Genomic DNA, 25,351 nt, shown 5'->3' with positions numbered 1-25,351 from the left:
TAGAGAAGCTGCAGTTTCTAACATTAATTTGTTTCTAGTAAGAAGATTAAGAAAGACGAATAGGTAGGCTCGATCGACTAAAAACAAAACGGCAGATAAGTACTTGTTCGGGCAACGAACAGGAAAACGAATCTCGAAGCCAAGTGACACGAAGGAGCATCGGCAATAAAGGACTCGAACGGATCGTTATTATCACAGGAAAGCGCTCGAAGATCGAGGAGCAAAGAAGATACCGGTACTTGGAGAAGAGGAAGAAGAAAGACGAAGCGCGAGAGAAAGGTATCGGTACGAAGAACACGTCGATCCAACATAGAGGTGGTCAAGAATCGATACCTGCGTATGTGTGTACTTGGATCAACATGATGCGCGCCATTGGGATCTTTCTTCCCATCTTTGTCCGTTCTGTTGCTGTTCTCCGTCCATCTGTTGTCTCGTTGACCCCAAATACCAACGCACGATTAAGCGCTCGACGATTCTTTCGTCTGCTCGTGACCGGCAGACACCGAGAGCCGTACGATCTAAATGTCCATATGTATACGAATAAAGACAGCGAGCAATTGTACCGACACGAGAGAAAGAGCAAGGACTGAGCAGCGTTACAAGCTATCCAGAGAATTTCTCTTCGGCGAATATTTGGACTCGGATTGTGAATAAACAAGTTGAGAATTCTTTTTTTTCACTTCTTCTGTCGATTCTGCGCAATCTATCGAGTAAAGACATTAAGCATCAATTTTGGTATACGGCACGCGACACTTTTTATATAGTATTACACGTTATTTATATATTAACTTGTTATTTTAATTAGACTTAGTTGGTAGATCTAAGAAGTGACATCTACATCGATCTGTATTCTTCATTAGGAATATCATAATAGCGTCTGCAAATACGTACTATTTCTTTCCCAACAGGCAATATTCTAGTTTCTTTGTTGACCTGCGTCATCTTTCGGTAATCGTTAAATTTGACTCATATACCATTGCCCATATAGGGTAACGATATATCCAGATTGGTCTCAAAATCATTTCGTATAATAATAATAACGTGATTTTTGCCGATAGGCCTCCGTAAATTTCTATATTTTTCGTCCAGCTATTGTCTTTTTTTCTTGATGTGCTTTTTAAACTGACTATCGTAATATATACTCGCTTGGCGGCATTGGCTTCTTCATTCTCCATGTTTTCAACTAGATCGCGATTTCGTCGAGGTTTTATCGTAATTTTTCCGACACTTTGTCTGGATTAACGTCGAAGGCTAATATCGCTGTGTCGTCAGTCTAAATATGTTAGAAATATCGTATCGTCCTTTGTCGGTTGATCGCGGTGGTAAAGAGAGTGGCTTAAGTGGTGGTAAGGCACTGGGTTCAGCACGCTTCCTTGTGGATCACCAGAGCGTATTAGATTATTAGATTATTAGATTTCGAAAGGAGGTAAGAAGGATGGGAAAGATGCTCTTTGCTTGCTCTTGACTAGCAAACCCGTGTGCCGTACTTTACGAAAAGCTCGCGAGGTGTCGAGAAAACCAACCGAACAGTACTTTTTATCATATACGTTTTCTAAAATTTTTTCGGATATTTTGCGAATTTGTAGCTAGGTTGAGGATTTATTAACGCGAAGATGGAATTATCTTCGTTAAGACGTTATAACGGTCTGCCCAGAAATTTATTCCGTTGCAAGTTTTAAAAATGATTTGTACCGTGAGGAAGTATCTGATAAAATATAACGTTTCAGAGGTGTCGTCTCCTGCGAGTGAACTCCTCAAAAGTTTGTACGGGGTGTCGCGTTCCACATTCGCTTAAATCCAGTACAAAGCCACGTAGAAACCACGACACGAGGCGTATCTTCTTCTCCGATTGCTTTATCGAGTCTCTTGCTTATATTATTTCTTGATGAAGAACCAATGATACCGAATATCAACGCCTCGTAAATATACTCGTGTTCTTACGAGCTTCGATTCTAAGAATAACAGTTATTCGAATCGATAACTCTACGTAAAGAAGATACAGAATACGGGGTGTCCTGTAACTGTCGAGTAGTAATGGTCAATGTGGGAGGGTGATCCTATGTGAAAAAATAAGTAAAAAATACAGATAAAATTTTGTTCAAATGACGTTCTATCATCGAACATTTTAAACGACAACGACGACGACCATGACAATACATTAAGCATTATTCGACGCATCTACGAGTTTAATGCAATCTCAGCAGTTCATTCTCGTACGCCTATCTCTCTACCTTCTTATATCGAATATCAAAGTATGCGCGTTATCCGAAGGAACGAGTCATGGTGAAAACGTCGTTCGCTACCTTCGTACCTCGCACCTGCCGTTGCCAGGACGCTGAGGTATTCTCTGCCGATGGTATTCAGCTTCGTTTTTGTAGAGCATCGTCTGGTGCACCCATCGGGAATGCGCCAGTCAGCGCAATAATTCGTCGATGGCCATATACGTGGCAAACAGAACGGTTGGAAATAACGAGAAGGGCACAAATTATCAAAATAACGAGAACAAGAAATGGAGAAAAATACTTCACCTTGTCACCGAACGGCACGATTCACAGCATCTAAATTGTATACCGATTTCTCTTTACTGTTTCACCGAACACATCGTAAACGATCGTCGCTTATTGCCGCTCGTTGCAACTTATAAATCGATGAACGAGAAGAAACGAACGATCAAATAAAATAAACGACACGAACAATTATTCGCGATGCGTGTCCTCCCTCTTATCGTATTATTTCACTTGCCGTCCAATGTTGGTGAAAGGTTACGCAATCTGTATAAATAAACCATTTCTATCGTTTCTTCCCGGTAGTAAAGTGCGAAAACATTTCTTTGCTTCTTATATGGAATCGACGTATAACTTCGAATCGAGCAGAAAATCACAAATCACATATTCCTTTCCTTTATGTTTATTGCCGTGATAGTAGGCTTATTGTTTATATAGGTTTATTTTACCGAGTTTACTTGTACACCTAAAATGATATATCAAAGCGAATAAAGCAATGATTTGCTGCGTGTAATTTGTTTGTCTTATTCTCGAAGAAGTTTCTCGAAAGGGAAGTTGCGTTTTTTCAGCCACGATAATTTTTTACCGTGCGGCATTTGAAACACCACGATCCATATTGGCGCGAAGAAAACGGCTTTCGTATTACGCTAAAACGGGATGCAAGGGATCGATGATAAAACACGCGTTGTGAGAAATAAATGCGGCATTGGAATGGATGCGATACAAGCGCGTAGGTATGCACTGAAATTGAAATACTGACGTACAAAGATCCCGCATTCTGCATCTAACGATAAAAAGTGCACTGTTTAAAGTTCTCTTGGGAACTCGAAGAATCTGTACAGGAGGAATCCAGAGACTTGCTTTTTAAGAATTGCGATGGATAACCATATCCCTTCGTTTCTTCTTCTCCGATGAATGAAAGGATCTCGTTTTCAATGTAACATATGTCGTAAAATATAACGCTCTTAATTTTAATTTTGTTTAATGCTGTATCTAGTACCTTTATTTTCGTAATAACTTTAGTGCAACATGTAGTGGCCGATATAGGTAAAAATAAAGTTTAGCGATAGGAAATGTGAGGAAAGCACGATGACGACGATGGTGATAATCGTTGTGACTGACGAAAAGCAAAATTTTTAGAAAAATATTTAAATTTCGATATAAAGTTACGTTTGCAAACTTCTTACTAGGAACATGCGTACCGTTCACCGCGAAAACAAAACACCAGCCTTTCCCTATGCGTTCCGTCACGCTCGGAGACCTATCAGAAACGCACCTGGCAATCGATAATGGTACAAAATACAAAGGTCCCGGTAAGCTCGAAACGGACAAACAGGGTTCCTAAAGGGGGGTAAAACTCGAACTCGAACGTACAACGATTGCTCCAAATGCAAAATTTGTTCAACGATCCCGTTGATTCTACCAATGATCCCGTTTCAAGTACCTACTAGAGAAACGCTTAGTCGTTCGTGTTTATTTTAATTAAATGAATATTCCGTATGAAACTACTCTATTATCGAGATATGAACGAAATAAATATGATTTCATCGTTAAACGTATTATCGTTATGATTCGATTGGTTGTCGCAATAATTCTTGCCATGTTTTAACGTCTATAGGCATAACATTTTGCAAAATAGTTATATTGGCACAGTGAAATAAACTTTCTTATCTAACGGATGAAAGACGAAAACATCTTGTTCAGCGAATGGATAACGAGTAAATTGAAGTCGTAAAGTAACTTATTCGGGTGACGGTAAAAGAATACATTATACATTATTATCGATATCGTTGAAAGAAGATCTTAATCGTTTCGTATTAAGTAGCAGCAAATGCAACATATTCGAATTGTGTTATCTCCAACAATTGAACTGTAATAACTGAATCGCATTATCAAAGAAACTAAACAAACAAGTTTTACATATTTTTAGGTACAACATGGCGGACCGAACTATTCTACAAGGAAAGATTCATCAAGGATCGTGCCATTTTAAGAAGTCAACCAATCCGATTTGGAGTGAAAACGAGCATATACACTATGCTAATTGACGAGCCACGATCTTTCAGGCAATCGGAAAGAACCGCTCTAATCGACAAGTACACAAATTTGGTAAAAGTGGGCATGGACTTTTTAAAGGTCAGCCTACAAGAATTGGAGAAACTTGGACCAATCTACGAAATGTGAATATCACGAAAATCGGTTCGCACGGCAACGTTAATTTCCCTATTTGTTACTTGCAATTTTACATTTGCCAAAATCCGGTGCAAATTTGCCGAAGAATCCGAAGAGAATTTGCTACATATATACGCAGAAGTAAAAATACGCTTGTAAAAATGAAAATAATATTTTTTTAACTATACCTACGTAATAAATTACAACATTGTTGAACAATACTGTACTCCTTGATACAAAATAATCGTGGCCTACGCAAAGAAAGAATTATAGTATTTTGTAATTGAATTACGATTGAAATTTCCATACACGAAGATTGATAACGAGTTCGCAATCTTTAATTTATCGATCTTACGCTTCGAACATCTCCGCTATAAATCCTTTGTACTGTGTGTATACAGCGAAGAATGCTTTTACACGGTTCGACGCGTTAGCAAGCGGTGTTGCGATCAAACGGCGTAACGTGCTCCTATCGATGTAATTACGTGTATGATCGTTGATAGGTGAATTCAAAGGTTATCCATTTGCGCAGTCTTTGCCACGATAACAAAGAATGAAAGGAGGATTTAATAAGATAGTAAAGCGAAACACAAGACGCCAAACTAATCGAAAATCAACGATTCCATTACGACCACCTGTTAATTATTTCATGTAAAAGAAACGCACGAGTGGCATGTTGACCAATGAGTCTCTATAAAAATAGTCATACGTATGTATGTATGTACATGTATAGACATTTTGTCGCGCACCGTCGCAGCGGGTACACAACGTTACCGAACGCAGCGACAAAGTAATAATGCCCATAACTAGATGTGCGACAATCGTGCGCGTTTACTTACTGCCACTAGAGTCATAGCTGCGAACCAAACGCAGATGCAACAATATTGCACGAAAAATTATTCCATCTATCTATCTTCCATTGCTTTGAAGCTATGGTTCCACTCATTCGCGTTCCGATATACGTATACATGTTAAACTACGTATAGACTGGTGAAACGCGCATGAAACGTAAAACACTCGCGCGACGGATTATAAAGACTTTGCGAAAACGAGGTGAAATTTTCTAGTTGTTTCGTTGAAGAGAGATTTTCTATCATCGTGTGATACGTCGTCGTAATTAGAATTTCCGTAGGATGAAGAAAGTGCTCGGAATAATATTAACGAAAACAGAACGTTAGCACCACAACTGTAAAACGATGATTATTATCATGATCACAGCGATAAAAAAAAAATTGAACAAATTACTTCGACACGAGCATGGTAAATCCTGGGAATCCTGCAAGGACTCGTGCCGTTTGGTAGCAGGGCGTGGGAGACCGTCGACCAGCTGCTGCTGGATGTTGCTTCAAGGACCATTACACAATGGGACTGTATAGATATATGAACGTGCATGTTAAATAAGAAAGTCACGTTTTCGTGGGGTTTTTATGACTTTTATAGCTTTTATGGACGAGGACGAAAAGAGAGGAATCGCTTTTCTTGAAAAAAAAGACACACCCCTGAGTTAATTAATGCAACATTAATATCTATCCGCGAAGTTTTTTACGATTCAATAACGATCTATTAAATGGAAAGCAACCAAAGAGAACGGATTATCGCGGGTCCATCAATCATTAATAACAAAACACAGCCAATCAACGTGAAACTGCAGGAAAGGTGACAAGCGATCAGTTAGTTGTTTGTGGAAGCGAAGGTGGTTGATAACTCGTCGCGCGGCATCCACCAATCTCGACGGTCGCGCGCACGCAAACGAATATTTATCGACTGCACACGCATACGCAGCACACTGATACGAGAAACGAAAAGAATAAGAATACGACTAAGCGGCGGGACGCGACGTTCGGCTGCACTCACGCGAACAAGTTGGAGCCGGGTTCGCAGCGAGTGCGCTGGGATTCGATAAGAACGCCGTTTCTCACTTTCGACTAGCGGCAGGCGGGAGATTGTTGCTCGCGTTACGATTATACGTAAACCTGGAGAGAATGGTAATTTTCGGAAAATTTTCACCGCGCTACAACTTGGTCACGATGATTCGAAGCAAGGAAACAACGCATAAAACACGTTGCAATTCGGAATTACATTATACATTATACAGTACCGAAAGAATAAAGTCGATTCGTTTTAATGGAACGTTAGCTTTGCAATCGTGGCTTTCGATTGTTCCGTCTTGCGAGCATGTAATACGAATCAACAAGCGTGTCTACGAGGAGGTTCTTCTTGCTTTCAGATACAAGGTAAGGCTCGCTGACGATGTGAAAAATGAATCAAGCCAACGTTCCACAACGTTAATTGTAACGTTGTAATACCATTTACCTACGAATCTCTTACTGCGGATAACGTAGAATATACGTGCATTCGTTGGTCGAATTGCATGGAAAACTATCGATACGCAATTGCGAAACATTTCACAACTAGCCCTGTCTTTCGATCAATTTTCTTTAACCTTTTAAAAACTCACTGATAAATAAAATATTTCTTCGTTTCATTAGATACTATAATATTATTTGTGGGATTTATGGGATATTAAGAGATCGATGCCGATGAAATTTTACAAACTAGTAACATCAACGAAACGTGGATATCAAGATATCAAAGAAATAAAGAGACAGTTTTCCTGGTAAGTGTTGCGATGCTATAAAAACGGCACCTACTTGAAAGTTTTTACGCGAGTTTCTGAAAATAGGAAAATTCAGCAAGTTTGTATAAACAGGTTCCCATGAACGTTCACCAGCGGAAAAGTTATTAGTCAGCCGGCGATTAGCCTCGTGTAAAGCATTCGCATTACCGTGGCGCTCATTGCCATTTATCAGGAGAAAGAGCGACAGTGTACAGTGTACACAGTACACGGTACGCTCTTATGCCCGTAGAGAAAGAGTGGAAAGAGGGAGACGGAGAAAAGGAATCGAATGATTAATAGATACGATCGCATTGACCTAACGTAGAGCGAGCCTTTCGCGTATATTCGCGATGCTGATGTCGCTCGTCTTGGGAAAAATCGGCATATCGATGCAACGCGACGAAGAAATACATAACAAGAATCACTGTCCGTGCTCGTGCCGCGAGAAATAATCGCTTTAGGCTAATTCGAATCCGCCTGCGTGAAACCATTTCCACGTGTCACTGTAAGAAAACAGCTTCGCGGTGGTCTTCTCACCACGAAAACAGTCGCTACTTTTCGCTCTCACCTTTTTTCCCGCCCCGGGTCGCAACAGTTTCGCTTGTCTATCACTGGCCGCGAAAGATTGTCGGGAACGATAGCGAATTAAAGCGTATTTCTCTTCGGAGGGAGCACGCGTTTAATACTTGTGAGAAAGTTGCAAGTAGTTGAATAACTTTTCGTTCGTCGTTAGATTGCAAAATACTGATAGCATCGTCGTCGGTATTGTGTCTCTGAACGAAGGATAAGGCACAAGTATTCTGGAAAATGATTGAAATAAGACAAATCCTTTGGAAATTCTATTGTACCATAATACCTAATGTAATAATAATACGTATGAAATAATACGATTGTAGAGGTTTGTGTGTAGAGGATGGTTGGTCGGTGAGGTTTAATGGACGAGATTGCTCGTTGTTGAAACCGTCGAATATATTTAAAATGATAAATTAGTATACGGATAATGTTGGCGAAGACGCTCGTGCTAACCGATTCGCTAAGACAGTGTACAAGTCGTAAAATAGGATCCGACTAATGACTCGTTAATTAGATCGCTGATAATTCGTTGATAACTGGTTGATAACTGATCGACGACTGATTGTAACTCGTTCGGCCAAAATGCTTCAAAATATCATCACGAGAACTCTTAAAATAGCGATAAATTCTTAATATCGGCAATTCTGTGAAAACTTGTATCGCGCTCGATCCAACTAGACGCTATCGAACATAGATTTCTGATCAACCGCGTACAGAGATCCTTCCTGTGCTTCCTATCCATCGAAAAATTCCTTTTCCTGTGAGTCGAGCTTCTTGGAAATCTACATACTGCCACGCAGGATAGATCCTTTGGTGCTTTATAAGGGCTCGTGGCTGTCCTGCCATTGACTGACGGCACAATCCTCGATTCTTGCACGATACCGAGCAACAGCACGGATCTCCGAACGTCCACGTAACTGGCAGAGAGAAACGGAAAGGACGGAAAGAACGGATAGACGTACGGTAGCCAAAGACCTTAATTATGCGGTTTTACGCTATGCGTCAACAACAAGGAGAAAAGGGACGATACGGAGGTTAAGACGAATGCAAATGTCCGCGTGGCGTATAGGCTAGGTCGGTGTAAGCGACGTACAGGCAGAGATCTTGCCCTTTTAGTTAACAGATGCCGCGAGATACCGACTATCTATCGTCTTTCTTCAATGTCCTGCCTCGACTTAAAGGAGAAAACGGAACGATCGGAGAACAGGAGGAAAAAGTATCGGTATCCGATATCCAGCCATTCGAAAAACACGCGTGATTCGTGCGGTCTTTGGTAGCTCGTGGAAAACCTGATTGGGCACCAATCCGGTTTCGTCAACAGTGAAATCGTTAACGACAATCGCACATGCATGAATTATCGTGGATCAAACCGAACGACGACGTCCTTGCCGGGGGTAAATTAACGTTGCAATTTTTGCAAGAACGAAATCAGTCAGGTTTTTATCACAGGATCGTCAAATTTCCACGTTTCTTGACGAATGTCCTTAAGTCCTAATCTAACCGAGTGAACGGTAGAAAAGACGCTTGGCGGACTTTAGTATCATCGTACACGCGTATCTCAAGTTGCATGTGTGCATATGTGCACGTGTGCACGGAAGGCTCGTGTGGCCCCTGAATCGATGAAAGGGAACGAGGAACCGGTTGCAGGTCGATCGCACGTCGCATTCTAAGCCGTGCCTGATTTCGGCTATCTCTAGTAACTATTCTATATACGATATAGAAGAGCCGAATACCGACATTGAAAATCTTAATCGCAACGACTGTCGAAAATTTTAAAGGATCTTACGACTTGCAGCCACGTTATATGTATAGTACGCTACAAGTACGTAATTAGAATTGTCTTCTTTCATCAGAATTCTGTATTCTGTATTCTGTATTCTGTATTCTGACAACGAGCGAAATGACAAGAACGCTACGTGATATTTTATATTATTGCGTAGCACTAACGATTTTAATACGAGATGCTCTTCTACAGATAGAAAATACCTATACATCATGCTTAAGTAAATAAAGAGATATCAATTATATTTCGAAATAATAAATATTGCGTTAGTATAATTTGAATATAATCTATAAATATAATTTAAATGATAGAGACGTTTCAAACGACAACAATTAGAAAATAAGATATAATAGGCAATGAAAGCATATGATAGCAATTTTTACCTTAACAAATGGATAATATTTTCCTGAGCCAAGTTCCCCAGACTCGACAAACAAAGTCAAGAAAGCTATTTACTAGAGTGATTTATTAACTTACCTAATACGATTATATTTTTGATAATTATTTCATTAGTGTCATAATTCAAACCCCTACCGATGAACATTTTCAAATTATTATTTATTTCATTGAGCAAGCTCTTATTTAGGAGAATTTATGTTATCGTATAATGTACGATGTATAATATTATACATCATCGGTGCAGAACGTGACAGAACAATTGGGACATGTTTCTAATTTTCTACACACCGAATATGAAATATAATATTAACACAATCTCCGTTTTACTTGATTCGAAAACATTCTATATTATAAACTATTCGTTCGTTTGAATTGAATTTTTAAGAAGGAGCAAAATGTTAACCTATCAATTGCGAGTTAGGCTCGCGAAAGTGAATTGGCGCAGGGACGACGCGCGCATGGTTTTGTGTGAAAGCACGTCAAGTCCGGGGCGAATCGTTTCCTAAGGAGAGAGAGAAGAGAAAGCCTGAGAACATAAGAACGGCGGGGATAGTCTGCAGAACTGCCGCCATGCCGCATTCAGAATATCTCAACGCCAAGTAACAGACTCGAGGCGAGGTCCTCGGTACGCTCTCGGAAGCGACTGCCAACTTGTCTCGATCGGAGAACGTTCCAGAACGTAATCCCGTGATATCAAATCCTTTATTATTCTCTCTTTTTTCTTTTTTACCCGATAGATGCAACGTCTCGAATAAAAATCGCGTCAAGGTTAAAATTTCGAAAAATCGATTCGCGTTAATTCGTATCGATTATCTCCGACAATTGCTAGCATAATAGCTAATTGTAAGATTAACAGCGGAAAAGAAATGTGAAATATGTATTCGATCAAAATAACGTATTTTAATGCAAAATGATACCGAAGAATTCACCTTTGTGTATAGAGGTTAAGGAAGGTATAAAATGGAATTTGTTATGCAACAGTGTCGAATGATCGGAGTTTGCATTTGTCTGCGTGTCGCTACTATTCGGTTTTACCAACTTTCTTTGGTCGATTGCCCTGTACCGACCGCACGTTCTTCCCGCCTAAGTATGTACTGTACTAAGGCCTAAGACAGTCTTACGTCATCGCCTACACAGATTTACGCGGTACAGAAAAGTGAAAATGAAAATTCACTATGAGGAACGTCCGAAAGATCTTAAACTACTCTGCATTGTTTACATTTTATTCTAGATACGAGTATTATTACTAATTTTATTGCATTTTTATGCGAATTATATTAACTTGAAACTCGATAAAATCTTACATTGCAAAATCCGATATCGTCCTTCTTAGCCACATAAGCTACAAGTTTCTTATCAACGTATCATATATATAATCAACATATATAACTTGTACTCTTCTTACTCAATTGTATTATTCAATTATTCAAATATTAAATATGCATGATTACATTTAACGCTAATGTTAAACTAATAGTGTTATTTACATTTATTAGTATTGTTATTTGTATCGTAATATGTATCTATATTACGTTAGATCCAACGAGAATGTACATACATACTTTGCGAAAAATGATTTACTTTCTCATTTGTGGGTGCCTAACTTACAAAATATACGTATGTTTCTGTATTTATATACAGTGATGTAAACAAATTTTCGCAATTTCTCGTCGTGTCCCGATAAATAAGGAAATATGTATATATGTGTACTAAGTACTTTTATTATTTGTTGCTGTATATTACTTCTTACTTCCACCGTATCGTAGAGGATCAGCCTGTTTGAAAAATCAAATAGAACTGACAACGAGCTACCCGCCAATATGGCATCGTTTCCAATATGGCGTCGAGTCATTTGCCAATACTGTTTTTCACTTTGTTAACTACGAACAACTGCCGCAATATTTATTTAATCGAGTCTTTAAGGAATAGAGTCCTTTCTGTGCTCGGATATATTTAATATACTTAATAATTAATTGAATTATACATGAGAAGGCCCTCTATATACCTACATGTTTTTTATTCCTTTATTTGTTGTAACATAATGAGAAGTTGCGACAACTTTTTTCATACCACTGTACATACATATAGGAAATTTAGAGGTGCAAAATATATATATATATATATATATATATACGAAATGCACATATACGTATACAAGATTTCTGCTTACGTTCCATTGCTTTGGTACTTGGGTTTATAAAAATATCAACTAGCGGTATAGCGGAATTAGCGGTATAAAAATAAGACGATAACAAGCAAAAGTTTTTAGGCCAAAAATTGTCGTATATAAGGGAAAATGAAAACTGTCGTTTGCAAGAAAAGAATGAAAAGAAACGGGAACGCGATACATCGGATGTTTACGCGCACACAAGGGAAGGAAGACTCGTTTCCTGGAAAGCGGGGTTGGGCACCTGTCCCTCAGGGACTAGCAACTTTAAAGTACACTCTTATCGGTGGTATGGAAATTGAGCACCACTGTGACAGTAACATAACCACTAACCACGTGTATTCGAGCAAGCTAACATACACATATACATACGTGAAGAATATATAAAGTACTGAAATAAGTTTCTTTTTAGATAGCAATAAATAAGAAAATAATTCAATTTTCACATGTACATAGAATGAGAATTTTAATCTCATGGGTAAAAATAATAGTATTAGTATGTTTTTTTTTTAATGCTAGTATCCTGCATGCGCGTATAAAAGACAAAAACAAAATGAAAAGGAAGAAATTATTGACAAATATTCGTTTGGAGAAATAAAGAGGCGTTGAGCAGCAAGAGAGAAGGGAGAGTACTACAACCACTGACACGGTCAATATTTTTGAGACAGGTAGTAATTGAAAGCAAGCACGGCAATGTCCGACATCGCTTCGGAATACTAATTATACGAACGAAATCGTTCGTTAATCTTTCAACGGTTTGACCTCGTTGATCAAACGTTTTATAACACGTTTCACGGAGGACACGTTTGAAAAATATGCCGAATGTCAGTTAAGAGCAAGCGTCTAACGCGCCGGCGCTCGGCGTTGTTTCGTGACCTGTTGCCTAGCAGCGACATGTGGGGAACAATGACTTCAAACCGACTCCTGACCGAAGTGCGCGTAATGTCCTCGAATAAAATGTGATATTACACTTACCGGACACCGCAGGAAAGAAAACAAGGATGAGCAGAGGCAGAAGAAAACACGCCATCGATGCGTAATCCAATTTTCGCTGTGGCAACATGATGCCGTGAATTTTATCCACACACATCGAGTAGACACACACTCATCGGGACCCGGGCGCACACACTAGAAACAACCAACACTTCGGTGCACTTCAGTATAAAATCCGCGTACCGTCACTTGACCACGCACATCGTCCGAAATCTATGTCACCTCCGATACGTCCAACAAAAATGTGTACACGTTCACGCGAGGCAATACGAGAAAAAAGCATGCGGCAACCATATACGAACACGACCGCGTCCGAAACACTTCTGGGATCCCTATTGTTCGCTTAACGCGCTGAAAGTAGTTCCTCAATGCGCGCGCACCTGCCTTCTACAGCTGTATCACTCCGCCACCATAGGATGGCTGACCACATGAGCCAATAAAGATGCAGCTCGAACGGAATGAGGCCGTAGCGCGCATTTATTACACTTTAGCTACACGATAACTTATTCGATATTCGATTCAACTTTTTTATGCTACGATCAAAAATAGGACGTGAAATAATTTTTACTAATATCGCAATGTCGCTCGATATTATGATCGATATACGGGCAACACTGAAAATTAAATTTCATTTGATATACAATAATGGTTTTATTTCATACGTTATTGTTAAAAATGCTTTGAAATATGCTTGGTTATACATTTTTACAAACGTAAAAGTATCATCTATTTAAACAAGATTTCAATCGATTATTTCCATCTCATATATATCTGGAGCTAGTGAGTCGTATCTTTTGTCCCTAATATAATATAGGTATTCTTAATCAATTGTCTTTGTTACGGTAGATGATAGGTATGATATAGTACTTGTAATTAATTCCATCTTTTCGCTGCACCACTCTGCGTGTGAACGAGCAGTCTAACGACGGCGATTTAATTGTTTCGTTATCAAGGTTGTTAATTAAAGCATCCGCACGTGTAATAACGAGGTAACCATTAAGCTGCTTTCTTGTTATTTTGTGTCTTTCTTTTTTTTCAAATTACCATTGGACGTGTTTTACTCATTGTCAGTTTCACGAATTCGAGTCGCAAATGTGAATCGAATTCCTGATTCTCGACCGGATTGAAATCTAACACCGTGGCGCGTGATGCTTCTCTAGAATTCAGGCGGCAAACGGAACGCAACGAACGTGGTCAGTTATAAAGTACCAAGACGCCGCGCCGCGCCGCGCCGCGCCGCGCCGATGTGTATGAAGCCCCGTCAAGTACTGGCCAAGCATGTCTGATCATTAATTAACCTTCCAGCGGTTGATTGCGTGTAACGCGAATTTCATCGGCAGCGTAGCAGTGGTCGCGCCAAACGCGGCTGCTGCCTTAACGAATACAAATGCGGAATTATAATTATAATTCGGTGCCCTCTCCTTAAGTCCATTCAACGGACCAAGATTTACGAATTGCTTTCCCCTTTGTGTTCCCGAAGGCACGCAAGATACACGCACGAAACTGTAAATACGACGGTCGTTAGTTTTTATTAATGGGACGATTAACACCATCATCGAACCACCAACATCCTCGAGCGATGTATCGTCGCGTAAGATGAAGAGCAACAGGGTAACAGTATTTTCGTTTGCTCGCATATTATTATGACCGCATATTGTATTAACTGTTGATGCTTTGATTAAAAGACCCTTGGTTTGTGCATATTTTATGTTTCCTTGTTAAATTAAAATAAAGATCGAGCCTCAGTTGCTAAAACGATTCAAAATAAAAAATAATGTAATTTATTATTTCTCGTCTTTTATTCTTGTGAACAGTAGCGTTTCATCGCTTTCTTCTTTGATATACAGTAACAACCATAACGCTTTATCTACTCGTTGGATTTTGATTTCTTTCTCACGGTTTGAAATATAGTTAAGTATTTCGTTAAGAATTCAATTCTTAAGACATTTTAAATAAATAATACAAAGACTAACAATAAGACTAGAACTATTATACTTTCATTCATGCTATTCTTTCATGATGTATTCTCATCAATCAAATCTTAAGAGATTTTTAACTTTTAAACGCTAGTATATATGTAAAGATAAAATAGTAGAATTTATTGTACAGAGATTAAAGATCGATATAACACTGACGATAAGTTAGTAATATCCCTAATTAAGCATGTTTTTTGTAACGATATTAACGAAAACATATTCATTAAAAGATTAAAAATTGATATATTAGGTAACTGTTTATAAATTACACGTTTACGCTTTACGCTTTACGCTTTACGCTTTACGATTTACGCTTTACGCTTTACGCTTTACGCTTTATGCTCTGCGCTTTACGCTCTGCGCTTTACGCTCTGCGCTTTACGTTCTGCGCTTTACGCTCTGCGCTTTACGCTCTGCGCTCCACGGTTTACGCGTGACACCTAGAGCAAACAGTTGTACGTAATGTCGTTACCAGGACAACGCCAAGTATCCAGTCGATAAACTGGATTACTTGGCAAGTTTCTGTGTGAAATCATGTCTGACCCGTTAGCGCCCACTATAGAAGACAAACTAAACGATTTGAATAAAAAAATCACCGAGATCAAGAAAAAGATCCAACTATCAGGTAAATTTACGTAGATAAACGATATTGTGGAAAATAGTAACGTTACGGTCTGTTTGCTTAATCTGGTCTAATATCCACATATTTGCTACGACGTTTGTAACGTCGTTCGTATAACGTCGTTTGAAAAAAGAAAACAATTCGCTGGCGTTTATTTCCCAAGCAAGTTGCCGATTGCATACAGAGATACATAAGAACACGTTTAACCGGAAAGACTACAAGTTCAAAAAAAAAAAAAAAAAACGTTCGTGTCACATAAGTGGCTTCTTCAAGAAGAAAAAAGAACATTTCTACTGGCATATCGATATATACTAGCTATCAAAATGCTAATTACAAAGTGAATATTCCAGCGAGCGTTTCTATTAAACGTAAACTAGCAAATATCGGTTCGGTTCGCGAACTCGCCAACTCCAGCATTTGTATAAAATATTATTTCCCATCTTACGGCATCTATCCAATGACATTTTCGTTGAAACATTTTTTATTTTACCGTCGTATTTTGTTTTCATATGTCGGATTAAGGTCGGAATTTTGGGCGTTCGATGAACCTTCACTCAACTCAAATTTACCATCGCGGATATAGCTGATGTTTATTGGTACAAATGTGGGTACTACAAGAGGCTATGAGTAATAGCGGCGATAGGATGGTCGAGATGTTGGTGACAACGAATTCAGGTTCGATAACGAATCCACGGTCCACGGGATGACGAGTGCAAACGTAATACACGATTCGGATAACTCTCTCGATACCTCAATCAGCAATTCGCCCAACGACTAACTAACTAACTAACTAACTCGTAATCCACATGAAACTGACCTTATATAGTCCTTTTCCCACTCCTTACGTCAATCTCTGTTTCTGAGGAGAGCTGCACAACTATTTCCTACTTCCGTTATTACACGTCCCTCCCGTGACCGTGGGTACGTTCGGTAACCCATTATGTCACCTCGAGCCCAAACCCATCGTCATAAACCTTAAGTTCCCGCGCAACTATTTCTTCGTTTATTGTCGTCGTTGTCGTAAACATCTGGATCGGAGTATTGGGTTTTTCCGAACATTCCAAAGAAAGGTCCCGATGTCCTTTCATCTTCGACATATATATTAAAGTTAAACTTTTTTTTTATTTATTAAAATTTACAATCAATTCTCGCATTGAGAATTTTCAGTAATTTTTTCTGGCGTGGCGCAGTGACATGGCTAATTATTTATATGTCGGAGAAGCGTCAGGAATAGGGTTGTGGTCGTTTGCTAGATCTTCATTGGAATTGGCCATCGCTGTGTTATAACGAAGATACGGCCTGATACTACGAGTATGGACACTACCGATTCGACAATCAATCGTTTTATAGCGGGTCCTCGGGCTAACTGGACTTGTGCTGTGTACGTGCCTCACCATCAGGTATTCATTGTCCGAATTGTCTCTATTGGTATTTCTTTCTATTGGTATTTCTTTTAATGAGGGTCATACCATAACCCCACACCTTTGTTAGGCGAAGCGCCCGTCCCGTTGACCGCGGCTACGTTCGGCTACTGAGGGTCGCCTTGAGCCCGAGTTTATTATCACAAATCGCAAACAAGTACAATTGGACCGAACGACGGCAAATTGTTTAATTACGGCTGTAAACTTTAATTACAATTTTACGGATTTTCCCGAAGTTCCAGAGAGAAGGCTCCGGTGTCCTTTCATCTCCGACATATATATTGCAAAAAAGATCGTATGCGAAAAATGCACAAACAACATTCGGTATATTTGCAAAAAATGTGCTCAATAGATATGATTACCGTGTACCGTTAATGTTATTGTTACTTTTTTTAGTGATAATTTAAAAAAAGACTTTTTATTTATTAATAATTTATTTAAATGCGAAGCCTAATATCGTTCCTTTCAGACTTAATTTGAATAAATCGATTTTTTAGAGAAAAATGCGTATTTTCGTTCACCCGTCAATTTGACGGGTCCCGTAGAGATAGGTATACTACATACAGATTTCAAAAATTAGAAAGCCTAGGAAAAAATAATTTTGTGTATAAATTCTTTAAATGAAATGATTGATTTACGATGCAAAATGGTTAAAATTGGTGCTATGGTTTTTGAGATATTTCATTACCTGAATGAACAATAATCCTAAGGAGTTTCTCGACTTGAAAGATGTTTTGTGGCAATGTGGCAATTAAGGGACCTGTTAAGGGTCTTGTTAAAGGCCTTGTTAAGGGTCTTGACGGTAAAGTGAAAGTGCTAAATTTTATGACAATTGCTTAGGCTTATCGAGGGAATCGAGGGATGAATTTTGGTATATGGTAAGGTGACGGAACGTAACGGTATAAATAGGTGAAGTAAATCGTTCAATGGTACTGTAGCTAAGGTGAATAGGTTGTACCATTAAAGAAACGATTATCCTACGATCGTACGTTCTTAGCAGTCATTTAGAAGGACGGTATATAACTTGATATTTTCCTTAAACAAGTTGGGTCTCTTGTTCTTTGAGTTATAAACGTTTACCTTGGATGAACATTTTATGGCTAGGTATTCGTGAGAAATATCTAATATCTCGTCGAACGAAGTTGATTTGTCATTTCGAGTGTCCAAGTATGTGTCTTATGTTGGCAGAGGGACAAAGAAAAGCGACTTTCGAAGAATACGAAGCTAAGAAGCACGAGTACGCGGAGAAAATCGCAACTCTCAAGCGAAGCGTCAAAGAACTCTACGTAGAATATGCAAACATACGGAACGTAATTATGGAATGCGACGATTAAAAAAACATTGATTAAGTAAATCGTTATACATGTGTGTGTGTGTGTGTTATTTCAGAACGAGGGGAAATCAGAGGGCAAAGTTCACGTAAGCCGCAAATCTTTGGCTCGTGAGAAAAAACGCAATTTAGATGAGACAATTACTAAAATGCAAGAGGACAATATACGCTTAAGAAAGAAGCACGATCTAATTAAGTACGAACGTAAGAAGGTGAGCAACGCGATATCAATCTCTTAAAGATTAGACTGGCGCGAATGTATTTTATATCCATAGAAGCGTAAATATTCCTTAGCGACAGCAGAGACTGCACTCGTTGCTGAATGAATATAGTAAATTAACGAGCAATAAGATGCAGAAGATATTTAAGGAGAAGATGGAGAATCCGTTGCGAAACGTGAGTTAGAACAATACAGATAAACATCGTCAGAGCATCCGTTAGAGTTACGTTTATATGATGACAGAAAATTGTTAAACTGGAAGTACGTTTGGAGCATATCAGGATGATGCAAATCAAAGCGAACATAGCACGAATGAAATATCGGTCGATGTGCTCCGATCTGAAACAGAAATCTGTGCTTTATGCGTCTTCGTTGAAAAGTCTGGAAGATGAAATAAAGGAGCAAGAGAATGAAACGAAACGTCTGGAGGCAAGGCGTCGTTTTAATTGTATCGAGATAATTCCTTTCTTTCGTAAGACATAATATTACATTATCTATGCACAGAAAGCGAAAGAAGAAGCTATTACGTTGAAGGATAATATGCAGGAAACATTGATAAAAGAAGAAATCGAGGTTACAAATTGTAGCAAAGAGCGTCATGCTGTCCTCGAAGAATACAGGTACGATCGATGAAAGTTGAGGTAAATCCGTGTAAAATCTGGTGAACAACGATGAAAAATATTCTAGAGTAGAGTGCGAAGGCCGCTTATTCGTGCGCTAAAGTATCTTATTCGGACGCAATTCTTAGATTTAATCGGCATTTAATCGGCATTTAATCGGCATTTAATCGGCAGTAAATTAAAGGAAAATGTATTACGACCAGGCAACGCGTGTTAGAGCGAAAAACGGAACTCGAGCGTTTGGAAAAGATGATATTCCATTCGCGTCCGCGAGATGATTTTGACACACGTGGAGAAAGCCATGTACAGCATGCGGAGGACATTACCAAGGACGAGGTGACACGACTCGAAGAGACGTTCGCCAAGCTGCGCAGTGCCACCGGAGTGTCCAGATCCGAAGACGTTGTGAACCGGTTTCTGGGTCAGCGAGCGACTAAGGATAATCTGCAGAAAATGCGGCTGGCCACGGAGCAAGAGAAAATGGCTTTAGAAAAGCAGAGACTGCAGCTTATCGACGAAATGGAAATGAGAAAGTTCTCTGAAACGAAGGACGCGGAACAGTGAGTTTCCACCTGTTTCTATATATTCGTCAAGGATATTGTATTGTACAGACACCGTGTATGTCAGAAATGCGGAAGAAACGGAGAAACTGAACCGTCGCATCGACCAACAGCGATCGCGCCGATTAAAAGCAGACGCGAGAAGGCAGAAGATGGAAGATCTATTGCAAGCAATTACCATGACATTGCGGAACGTGTGCGACAAATTTCGAGTGAGTAATTACAGCATCCTCTCGTAATATTTCACTATTTAACGAAACACCATGTTGTCTAATCTTTTGGTAAGAAAAGCTTTATCGATATAGAATTGAATTTCTGGAAATGTTCATTTCGCAACAGAGATGTTGCAAGTTTTTCATACTGCGAATCGTATAAATTAACGTGAGAAAATTCTGATGGCACTGTTTCAAGCCGCCAATAATTATCCTATACTTGAAAGATTTTCAATTAACGTATATTCGTTCGTGAAACAAAGAAATATGTCGATGAATTAACAGGCCGACAAAATGAAATCTCCTGTAAGCGGCTATGTGGTGTTAAAATGGTCGATGGAAATACCATGTAAATCCCTAATTAAATTAGTAAAAGCAGATTGAATGGTGGTCACAGGAATGGAGCCGCTTCGAGTTTTCATAGCCATTATATGGTCTCTGAAGATTTAGCACCGCCAACCTGCGAGTCGTTGACCAATCAACTTCCTTGAACGATCCCCGTCTGCAATTCTCACCTTAAGAAGCTGCTGTCCCACCGCGTTAACACCTTCGAACCTGATCGAAAGTAAACACTTCGGTAGCACGTCGAACCACGAGAAAACCAATTATTGATTCAATCGATCTCGCTAGTACGTGCTGCCCTTAGTCGTTAACTCGTCCTACGATCTTCTTTCGGTCCTCTTACTAGCTGTAGCTGTACAAATATCCAGGACAAAGAAGAAACATCTTCTCTTAGAAACCAACCTAACCCCAATATCACCATCATCCAATAACGATCGTTTCTTCCAGAATTATAATATTTGTTCTTTAAACGATATTTCACAGGATAAAATCTGCTTTATCGCAGGAAAACCGATACTATTGTACTAGTACTAATCGAGTACTGATATAATATAATAATAATATAGCGATATTTTCTCGCATCTTTCAGGATATAATCGATACGTTGCCTGAAGAATCAAGCGAAATTCAACACCCTTTGCAGCTCCTAGATCTAATAAATGAGAAGCTAACTAATACCATTGAAACTTTCGGCGGTCGAGACAAGTATTTGCAAGTATTGCAGGAAATATCGATTGACAAGGTAAACTATACGTTTCAACTCGTTAAATATCGCACAAGTAGTTGCCAAAAGTGTAATTAGAAATAAAGTGTAACAAAATGAATCTCTAATGTACTATTTAGTCGTTAGTCGATAGTCGATAGTCGATAGTCGATAGTCGATAGTCGATAGTCCAAGTTCTTTCATAATCTAAACACTTACTATCGATAATGAATAATATTTCGTTTTAAGGAATTTCGTCTCATGTTGCTTGTATAATCGAACGGTAATTTATAATTCTGGAAACGTCTACATAGATATTAATCTATTCGTCATTTAGTTGGAAACAGTATCGATTACGACTAACTCGGTGGAGGGAAAAGCAGCACGCATAGATGGAGGGCCACTTTTCCCACGATTTCCATCCACAATGACACCGGCGACGTTGCTTTCCGAAGACGAAGAGGATATACCAACCAGAAACACTCTCAAGAAACAGGCACAGCAACTGGTTGATATTAAAAGTCGTCGAAAAGCATTTACTTTCAGGAAATGAACTCTCTTATGTATATTAGTATATTCGTCTAATTTTATGCCAACAATTATCCTATCTCGATATATGCTCGCTCAATTTTATTTTCTACGTAACAATATTTCCTAGTTCTTCTCTATATTTCTACATTTTCTTTTAAGATCAACAATAATTTATATGTCAGAGAAGCGTCAGGAATAGCGTCAGGAGTTGTGGGCATTTGCTAGATCTCCATTGGAATGGCCATCGCTGTGTTATAAGGACGGTACGGCCTGATACTACGAGTATGAACACTACAGATTCGACGATCAACAGCGGCGATTAGGCACTCGCGATACTAGTGATAATGGTCTTAGGTTCGATAACGAATCCACGGTCAACGGGAGGATAGATATACTTGCTCCAACTCAAACGTGTACCGATCGTAAGGCGCTATTCCCTTCCTCGAACGACGCCACCGAGGAAAACTATGGTGGGATGTGTCTATGTGCACGAGATCCTCGGATCGACGTCGCTGTCGCTTGGTCGATTTGGGACAAAAGCTGCCTGTCCGTTTGCACAAATCTTAATTGCCGGAAAACCCAGGTTTTACAGCCTGGTCCTCGGGCTAACTAGACTTGTGCTGTGTACGTGCCTCAACATCAGGTATTCATTGTCCTAAGGAACCGTTAGCATGTTTTACTGTCCGATACCTCTATGGGTAGTTCCTTTAATGAGGGTCATAACACCGCTCCGCACCTTTGTTAGACGGAGCGCCCGTCCCGTTGACCGCGGCTACGTTGGGCGGCAGGCTGTCACCCCGAGCCAAAGCTCACCGTCACTAATCCCGGGCAATTGCCATCGGCTTGGATAACTGCCATTGTTTCATTTCGGCTATAGTAGACTCTAAATCACAATGTTAGGGGGTTATTATCCTGAAGTTCCAGAGGGGCCCCGACGTCCTTTCGTCTCCGACATATATAACGGTACTACAAGTTGAATATGAACAACATTATTGTATCGATGTATTGTTCATTATGTTGTTAAACAACACTATTACATTCCTTTAACATCCCCTGCACGCATTTTAAATTAGTAACTGCATACTACTGACATCTAGTACCTGGTATACCAACTAATAGTATATAATCCAATATTATCGCTCAACGATAGATTTATTCCATGCACTACCGTATCGAAAGAAATGCTCTAAAGATTCACGGAATTCCAAACTTCCGCCATCTCTCAGTCCTTTAAGCGCTATGCTTTTATTACTGCTGTCCACTGATTTTTGACACACGTCGTACAATAAGTACGTATTTACAAAAATTCGTATTTGCGCTAAATTTAAGGAAGATGGGTAAAAAGCGTAAAACTCGGGATGGAAATAGCGACTCTGAATACGATCCAGCTCCTAAACATCTTCATATTGCTCACATCAAAAACCAAGAGAAACGTTTAATTATTATCTTAGAAAACGCTCAATTAGAATCGGTTAAGGTAAGGTTATATTTTATTCGTAACTTTTAAAATATATTCTAAACCTGTATTATTACACTTTGTCTTGCTGAACTTGTACCAATGAATTTATTTATCGATTAGTAACGGAATTTTCAATTCATTATCAATGAAATTGTAATGTAATTGTACTCGGGGCAGATATGTATAAAAGTCATTAAGAAATTGGTTTCATTGTAAACGATATAATAATTTTATAACGACCAACTTTATTTAGGTTGGAAATAGTTTTCAGTTATTGAATTGTGACGATCACGTTAGTATATTAAAAAAGAATAATCGTGATCCTGGCATGTGCCGACCAGATATTACTCATCAATGTTTATTAATGTTAATGGACAGCCCGTTAAATAGAGCTGGACTTCTGCAAGTTTATCTCCATACGGAAAAGAATGTTTTGATAGAAGTAAATCCACAAACCAGGATACCAAGAACGTTTAAACGTTTTGCTGGTCTTATGGGTAAATATAAACGATGAATTTCTACGAATATTGAATAAATACAAAGAACATAAGGAGAAACACGATAAGTCATGTTTTGTGTTTTACAGGTGAGCAGTTGCAAAATTCAGTATGTCGACGAGCAATCCCATGTTACTACGATTGCCTCTGTATATGATTTTAAGGCTAATCCATAGTTTTAGAAATATCGCTCTTTCGTATAGCTATATTTCTGAGATTTTTACCCAACCTTGTCGATCTATTGATTGTTTTCAAAAGGCTTCCCATTTTTAATTGTGTCCTATTAAAATGTTCTTTTTAACGATGTATTTTGGCTGCATTTTTAAAAATGATTACTTATCGGGTGTTTTTCCTGTGATCTTTGTACAAGACTGTGTTTTATATTAATTTCTCTCGTATTTTGCAGTGCAATTGTTACATAAATTCAGTATTCGTGCCTCTGATGGTCCGATGAAATTATTAAAAGTAATTAAAAATCCAGTTACCGATCATCTGCCAGTTGGCTGTCGTAAAATTGCAATGTCATTCAGTGCAAATAAAGTACAAAATCCACGAGAATTAGTTCCCCCTGATGAACCAATAGCCGTTACAGTAGGAGCAATGGCACATGGACAGGTAAACTTTACAAGTGTCAAATACGATACATCGTTATATGTTATGTCTTATTTAGTTTGACCAATTTATTTATTAATAATTGAAATTACAGGTAAAGCCAGATTATATAGAAGATACTATATCTATAAGCAACTATCCACTATCTGGTGCTTTAACATGTAGCAAATTATGCTCGGCGTTTGAAGAAGTTTGGGGAATAGTATAGTAACAAATTGACAGTATACGTGCGTCATTTACATATGCGATTTAATTCTCGAGTTTCATTTATTTTTCTATTATTTATAAGCAACTTCTGTGTAATTGTGAATAAGAATACAAGAAGAAAATAAAATGACGTGTAAAAATAAATAAAAATGTTGTACTTTCATATAAAATTGTGTTATATTATGTATTTCAAGTATTATATCACGTTTCTATTGAAATGTTTATTTACTAAATATAGAGAACTATAGAGAAGTAAACATCGTATAGCATTACGTAACACTCAATGGAAAATCCTAAACAACATGACTCATCAATATTGGTTTTCAAGCTATTGGTTCATCCCAAAGACTCTAACAAAAGTACACCAATCGCTGGTCAGAACGTGATAAAGTTGATGGCAACCGGAAGGATGCTAACGTATGCTGCGTGTGCACTAACATTGGCTCCTAAATATCTAGTTTCTTTCTTGACTTTCGTATTGCATTACGTCATCAAAGCCAAAATGGTCGTTAATCTTAAGTATTTGGAACACTTTTTTATCTTCTCGTAATTTTCTTTTTTAAAATCACAGTATGTTGTTTTCTTAATGTTGAGATCTGTCGTTTCTGTGATTTAATGCCTCTATTCGAAGTGACACATTTTAATCATGTAAATTACTGAAAGGTGATAGTATTCATCTAAGAGACGCCATTTTGTGATTTAGTGCCACCGCTTGTTGTGTCAATGTACATAATAGCATCTTGTTATGGATATCAATTCAAATTGTCGCAAGACCTTTTTTTATTTAGTGTTTCTTTAACTATACAATAAGTGATATGTGATATACTCTAT

At 38.6% G+C, this 25,351-nt stretch overlaps 3 protein-coding genes across 3 annotated transcripts in view; 2 read left to right on the top strand and 1 right to left on the bottom strand.

Moving 5' to 3' along the window:
• Positions 1-13,537, bottom strand: part of N (neurogenic locus Notch protein) — a 183,331-nt gene extending 169,794 nt beyond the window's left edge. The window contains exon 1 of the mRNA XM_076617457.1: positions 13,191-13,537. Coding sequence (XP_076473572.1) covers positions 13,191-13,305 — 115 coding nt within the window. The 5' untranslated portion in view covers positions 13,306-13,537. The remainder of the gene's footprint in view (positions 1-13,190) is intronic.
• A 5,251-nt stretch (positions 13,538-18,788) lies between these two features.
• On the top strand, positions 18,789-21,829 carry LOC117153924 (outer dynein arm-docking complex subunit 3). Its single transcript, XM_076617181.1, has 7 exons — positions 18,789-18,953; positions 19,021-19,206; positions 19,282-19,397; positions 19,601-19,957; positions 20,025-20,169; positions 21,101-21,253; positions 21,552-21,829. The coding sequence occupies exons 1-7, from the start codon at positions 18,909-18,911 to the stop codon at positions 21,765-21,767; spliced, it is 1,218 nt and encodes a 405-aa protein (XP_076473296.1). The 5' UTR covers positions 18,789-18,908; the 3' UTR covers positions 21,768-21,829.
• Positions 21,830-22,943: 1,114 nt separating this feature from the next.
• LOC117154070 (ribosomal RNA small subunit methyltransferase NEP1) lies at positions 22,944-24,690 on the top strand. Its single transcript, XM_033328716.2, has 4 exons — positions 22,944-23,222; positions 23,458-23,701; positions 24,108-24,316; positions 24,408-24,690. Exons 1-4 carry the CDS (start codon positions 23,079-23,081, stop codon positions 24,519-24,521), a joined length of 711 nt encoding a protein of 236 aa, XP_033184607.1. The 5' UTR covers positions 22,944-23,078; the 3' UTR covers positions 24,522-24,690.
• The last annotated feature ends 661 nt before the right edge of the window (positions 24,691-25,351 follow it).

Source organism: Bombus vancouverensis, chromosome 3, assembly GCF_051014615.1.
Source record: "Bombus vancouverensis nearcticus chromosome 3, iyBomVanc1_principal, whole genome shotgun sequence".
In the NCBI taxonomy this organism is placed as follows: domain Eukaryota; kingdom Metazoa; phylum Arthropoda; class Insecta; order Hymenoptera; family Apidae; genus Bombus; species Bombus vancouverensis.
Note: the sequence above shows the minus strand (reverse complement) of the source record. Positions and strands in the feature narration are given on the sequence as shown.